Source organism: Nematolebias whitei, chromosome 3 (genome assembly GCF_014905685.2).
Source record: "Nematolebias whitei isolate Nwh7 chromosome 3, NemWhi1, whole genome shotgun sequence".
Taxonomy (NCBI): domain Eukaryota; kingdom Metazoa; phylum Chordata; class Actinopteri; order Cyprinodontiformes; family Rivulidae; genus Nematolebias; species Nematolebias whitei.
The window spans coordinates 51,431,283-51,437,669 of record NC_056500.1 but is presented as its reverse complement, the minus strand read 5'-3'; the positions used below and the strand labels follow the sequence as shown (position 1 = coordinate 51,437,669).

General features: G+C 38.4%; 1 protein-coding gene across 1 annotated transcript in view; it reads right to left on the bottom strand.

Moving 5' to 3' along the window:
- Positions 1-1,608: 1,608 nt before the first annotated feature.
- The window catches only part of tmem45a (transmembrane protein 45a), a 90,002-nt gene continuing 85,223 nt past the window's right edge, over positions 1,609-6,387 (bottom strand). The window contains exon 6 of the mRNA XM_037698317.1: positions 1,609-1,743. Coding sequence (XP_037554245.1) covers positions 1,650-1,743 — 94 coding nt within the window. The 3' untranslated portion in view covers positions 1,609-1,649. The remainder of the gene's footprint in view (positions 1,744-6,387) is intronic.

Sequence of the window (6,387 nt, the reverse complement as noted above, 5' to 3'; positions counted from 1 at the left end):
GTGAATCTCAGCAAAGTCAGGTGATTTCAGATCATCTGCAGTTGTAGTAGATTTATGAATCTCTTGTAAAAAGACATCTGCCTGTAATCTTTTAAGCTGGTTTAAAATTCCTAATCTTTTTTGCTGAGTACTGGTTCCATTCACATTCCAAGTCACAAACCTTAATGTGCCCATAGTTGTGCATGAGTAGCTAAAGTTGACCAGCGCATGTCACCATAGAGACAAACAGATCCAACTAAAATTTTTCACCAGTCCTGATGCGTCTGCCAAATTTGGTGAGTTTTGGGATATGTTAAGGCCCCAAAAGGCCAATTCATTTGACGGAAAATTGCTCGGGCCTATAGAACTGAGTGATTACAAAAGGCCTTCACAGCACTTCGTTGCTCGGGCCTAATAAATAATTCTTTAAGAAAATTACTTCTTGGGAACCTAATTTCAACCACAAAAAAAATGTAAGGGAAAAAAATACTATCAGTACTAATAAATAATGAAAAAAATTATTCTAATAGGAATGGAGAAAATGACCCTGGTTACAAGTGTCTACTGTTGTCTTTGTTGTCTACTATTGTCATCACTCTTTGTTAAAGTTCAGGTCTCTCTTGCAAATGAGTCCCTGGGGCTCAGTGGGATTAAGCTGTATAAATAAAGGTTGAATGAATGAATTCAGTGATTTACAACAGGTTTTTATTGATCATTTATCACCTTGCACAGAAACTCACTTCAACCTGGCTAAATTCCTTCATGAGAGTAATACCACTCCAAGCTGGTATAGACAATGTTGCATGTGTTCATTTTACGTTAACCCAATAAAACATTTAATCACCAGCATATGTGTTCAAGTTAACTCATTATGATTTTTGATGTTCAACAGTACAACACCACTGAAGTATTTTCAAATCACTGTTTGAATCGTGATTTAACCAGTTCGTTGCAGGCACTGGAAACAGACATGCGCAGCAACAAAAGTTTGATTTCTAAGGAATGCTGTAACCTCAAGTCACTGAAAAGTGTATGATAAGGTATTATTAACTGGGGCCACAGTATATCTGTGGTTAGTGCCATAGTCTCAAGTCTAAGGCTGTACATTTGAGCCCAGGTTGCATCAGAAAGAGCATCTGCTGTAAAGCAACTGCCAAACCATCAGTGTGAGTCCGCTCGCAGAAGGGAGCAGCTGAAAGAAAACACCAACAAAAACAACAATGCGATAAACACTGTGTAGGATAACATACAGTATAATGATATTTAACAGAATAAGCTAAACATTTACACAAAACCTTGTTTGGCGTTTGTATTTGACACATTTGGCAGGTCTATACAATTAGTAAAGTATGCAAAACTACACTTTTCAAGTCGTACAGTAAATACTGTTGATGATGATGGTTTTCGTCACCTAAAGGCACTTGAAAAGTTTAATGAAGCCAATAAAACATGGGTAATCTATAAAAATCCTACCCTAATGTACAAAATAATAAAGATATGACAGACTAGACATAAGTGTTATGGAAAATAAATATTAAGTAAGGACTGAAGAGGTTTACAGCTAATTTAAAAACAGAGGTAGAGGTATATTTCTAAAGTAAACTGTCTGTAGCTCTATGCTCTGTGTGTGTGTCATGGTCCTAGTCATGTTGCTGCAGAAGTCCTTTTCATCAAATCTCATCCTCTGACTCGGCATCACGTTCTCTGGTTTTCAGAAGTCCCATTTCAACTGGAGGAGTCCTCTTTAGTCTGGAGCGCACCACACTGAAGAGAAATCAAAACAAATACCAGAGTGACGCAAAGAACACCTCTTTCTGTACAAGTGTTATCATTTGTCCGAGGAAAATGAACAGTGAAGTTCCTGGGAAGTCTGCTGTAGCACAGGTCTTCGCCTACAGGGGAAATAAAATGTCTACACACCGCTGTTCAAACCCCAGCTTTTTGTGATGTAAACAAATAAAACTGCACTCAATTCACTTTTTTTCTACATTTGATGTGACAAATATCTTGTACTAAATGACAAAAAAATCTGTTGTTGGGATCAATGTAAAAAAATAAAATATGCAATAATCTAATTACTTAAGTCTGCACACTCTTAAGCAAAAAATAAATAAATCTTGAATCACCCTTTGATTTAATTACACCCTTTGAGACTTCTGGTAAGGGATGAGGTTTGACTTGTTGAAGAACAAAACCCAACTAGTAATGACAATAAACATACATGTAAAGCCTAACTAGTGAAACTGCATTTCCTGCGACAATGCAGTGTGAATGCTTATTGCAGAACTTGCTGAAAAACATTCTGAAATGTAGCTGAAAAAGAAAAACAAGCCTAAATTAGCAGAAGAAAGCAGAAAGAACACATATTTGCTGAATTAGGTTTAAATAAGCATAAATGAGCGCAAAAATAATAACATAGCTAAAAGTATATGCATAAATGATATAAGTTGTCATCGTTGTATGTTCCAATATAATGACAACATTTGTTCTCTGCATTTAACCATCACACATGAGATACGCCCAGGTGGAGCAGTGGGCAACTATTGCACTGAAGCACTGAAATTACCTAAAAAAACGTGGAATTAGCTAAAAAATATATTAAATTACCATAAAAAACAGCTAAATAGTAGCTGAAAGAGCATAAAAAGCTGAAACTAGCAGAAAAAATTGAAAAGAGCATAACAAGCTGAAATTAGCATAAGGAAGTTAATTAGGCTGAAAGTAGAAGAAATTAACATGACAATTTTGAATTTATCCAAAAACAGCTGAAATAGGCAAAAGAAAATGCTAAATAGGAGCTGAACAGGTAGAACAAGCTTAAATAATTAGCAGAAGAAAGCAGAAAGAACATGTTTGCCCAATTAGGCTTAAAGAAGCAGAAATTAGCACAAAAAAGTGGAAATTATCTGAAAAAAGCAGAATTAGTAAAAAAAAAACAGCTGAAACATAGCTGAAAAGCAAAAAGAAGTTTAAATTACAAGGAGGAAGTGGAGAGAACACATGTTGAGTTAGATGAAACAGCTAAAATTAGCATGAAAACAGCTAAATAGTTGCTGGAATATCAGAAAAAGCTGAACTTGCATAAATAAGCTGAAAGGAGCATAACAAACTGAAATTAGCAGGAACAAGTTAGAAGCATAAAAATGTTCTAGTTAGCAGAAAGAATTTAGAAGGATCACAAACCAGCTGAAAAAACAGCTGAAATTTGCTGAAAGTAGCTGGAAAAAAAGTTTAAATTTACACAAGGAAGCGGAACCAGAAAAAAATATGATGAATTAGCAGTAAAAGGTTATAAACAGATCTAAAGATTATTATTTTTTTCTTCTTCTTCTTTCAGCTGCTCCCTGTGTTAGGGGTCGCCACAACGAACTAAATCGCACGAAGACTTGTCAGTTATTTTTACGCCGGATGTTCTTCCTGACACAACCACAGACACCGAGCTACCACAGCCTCTGTGTGGAGCAGAGAGCTGCATCTAGGACACCCGGAGGAGCAGATGGTGGGGGTTAAGGGCCTTGCTCAAGGGTCCAGAGTGGGATGAATGAGGGTGGGGCAGGTGTGGGTGCTTCACCTACACCACCCACCTTTTTGATGTTGTCGGTACCGGGGCTTAAACCGACGATCTTCCGATCACAGGCCCACCTTCTCTAACCTCTGCTCCACCACTCTCCCAAACAGATCTAAAGATTCAAAGGATGTAAAATGAGCTCGATTCAATTTCTATGAGGAAAAAATGGCAGAAAAGGCTAAACATTTCAAAAAGCTAAAGTTGCACCAATATCAAATGTCACATCAGGATTCCAAAAAAGTTCAATCTGGTCCTCTGGACATTCAAAAAACTAGAAATTTTTTTTTAAAAAAAATTAAAAAAAATATAGAAACGTTTCGTCTCATCCTGAGGACTTCCTCAGTCTGAGGTGCTGTTTTCAGCTCAGTCTCTTAAATAGCACCTTCTCAGAGTGGATCAACCAGTTTGCTGCTGACAACCAAGACCAGCTGATCACATGATCAAGAAGGACCATCAGCCTAACAATGGATCATTAGCACCTGATGGCTGTTTACTATTCACAGAGGGCTGAGTGATACTAGCAATCACAGCATTGTAAGAGGGGGACAGTTGAACCCGGAGGCTCCACCCCTGTTTAACGATGGACGATTTCTTTTCACAAAGATGGCCTCCTTTACTCCTCTCTCAAACCATCGTTCCTCTCTGTCCAGGATGTGAACATCTTCATCCCTGAAAGAGTGACCGCTGGCCTGGAGATGAGTGTAGACCTCAGAGTCCTGGTCTGATGATGTTGATCTTCTGTGCTGGGCCATCCTTTTGGCCAGTGGCTGTTAAGTTTCCCCGATGTACGACTGATCACAGCCCTCCTGACACTGAACAGCATACACAATTGTAGTGAACTAGGCCTGAGGTCAAATCCTGACCTTAAGGACCTTATGGGACAGAAACTGTCATTTCATTGATTTGAATCCAGAAATACAGGTTGACCCATCCTGAGACTTTCTTTCTTGAATTAATCAAGTGAAAGAAGACTACTTTCGATTATCATTACTATTTTACAAATGTTTGATAATCAAATTGTGTTAGTTCAAACCATTTTTAAATGTTGAAGTGAACTACTCATTTTTAAATCAACTGTGAAACAGTAATAATGATTTTTAATCCTCATTCAAAGTAGAAATCAGGTTAATGATGCATTGTCTGATTTTCTGTCTTCAATGAGCAAATTGTGAAGTTGGTCAAAGTTCAAGTTTCGGTCAACTGCAAGTTTACAGAAAAAGAAATGTCATGTTTAACTTTTTCAGGCAGATACTAGAGAATTGACTCCACGAAGTCTGAGTTCTTCATAACAATCTTCTGTCTGTTCTTAAACAATCTTAATCTTTTTCCTTGACTTTTAATAACCTCTTACATCACAAACACACCTCTGTTTTGGTCCATTGACCAATCAGAAAGTTCTCAAATGAACCGGAAGTGACCTTTTTTAAAAGGTGTAACACTTCCTAGTTCACAAGTTCTAGAGAGGTTCCAGCTCCAGTCGAGTTCACGAGCTCAAGAGCTCAGTAGTTCTGAGAAGTTCTCGGCAGTTCTTGGAAGAACGCTGAGGAGAACGCTGAGAGAATGCTGTGAGTTGGTTCCGACAGCAGTTCCAGAGTTCAGAAGACTGGAATTCAGGATGTTGGAGGAAGAAAAATAAGCTGAACGAGAGAAGATCAGGGAATTATGAAATGTCTGTTCTGGGATGATCTCACGACTCCTGAGGTTTAGCTGTTCTTACGGAGACGCTGGAAGAGTTGAAAGGAGAGCTCTACACCAACGCTGAAACTATCATCTGCAAAGGTAAAGAGTGGATCTCAACCAAAGTGTACCGTTGGGTCAAGCTGGTCTAGAAGGAGCGTGTTGTTCTGGTTAAAACAGACAAATTCCCTCACACATCTCTCTCAAGATAAACTTCATTTTCCATCTTTAAAATTCTTCTATCCTGCTAGCAAATTAATCCAGATATTTTTAGAAATGTCTGTGGTGAAGCAACGGAAAATCATGGCCGTATGGTTTTCCTGATTGTAAAGATGATTAATTATGTTGTTATTTTCATGTTTGACAAATTAATGTAAATGTGTGATGTGTTTAAATCGTTTTTAAATAAATGACCCACTGTCGTTGGTGAGTCAAAGATAAACACGTTTCCGTCCACATTTTATTAAATTCAATGCACATTATACAGTCCAGAAAAATGAAAGAATCCGTTTAATCTATGAATATATATCATGCATATGTTCATCTACACAATATTACTCTGTTTGTGCCGGGGGACTGGATCTTTGGGATGAACCAGTCTTTAATGTATTTTGGGGTTTAAAAGCCACTGGGACGTTATGTTTAGAAAATAAACGTCTCAGTTTCTCTGATACTCCCTCAACATATGGAATGACCACTGGTCTGGGTCTGGGTTCCTCCTTTTCACCTGTTGGCTGACTGGAGTCCTGTTTGGGTTTCTTCTCTGCTTTCAGGAAGGCCCAGTTAGGATATCCACATTGCTCTAGAGCCTGTCTTGTGTGGGATTTCTCCTTCTGCCTGGCTCCTGAGTTAGTGGGGACGCTGTCTGCTCTGTGGTACAGAGTCCTGATGACTCCTAACTTGTGCTCCAAAGGGTGATGGGAGTCAAACTGCAAATACTGGTCTGTGTGGGTGGGTTTGTGGTACACCTCAGTTTGCAAATGTCCTCTATCAGAGACTGAGACCTCACAGTCCAAGAAAGCCAACTTGCCATTTTTTTCATCTTCTCGTGTGAACTTGATGTATTTATCCACAGAGTTGATGTGGTCAGTAAAATGTTGGACTTCCTGAGATTTGATTTTAACCCAGGTGTCGTCAACATACCTGAACCAATGACTTGGTGG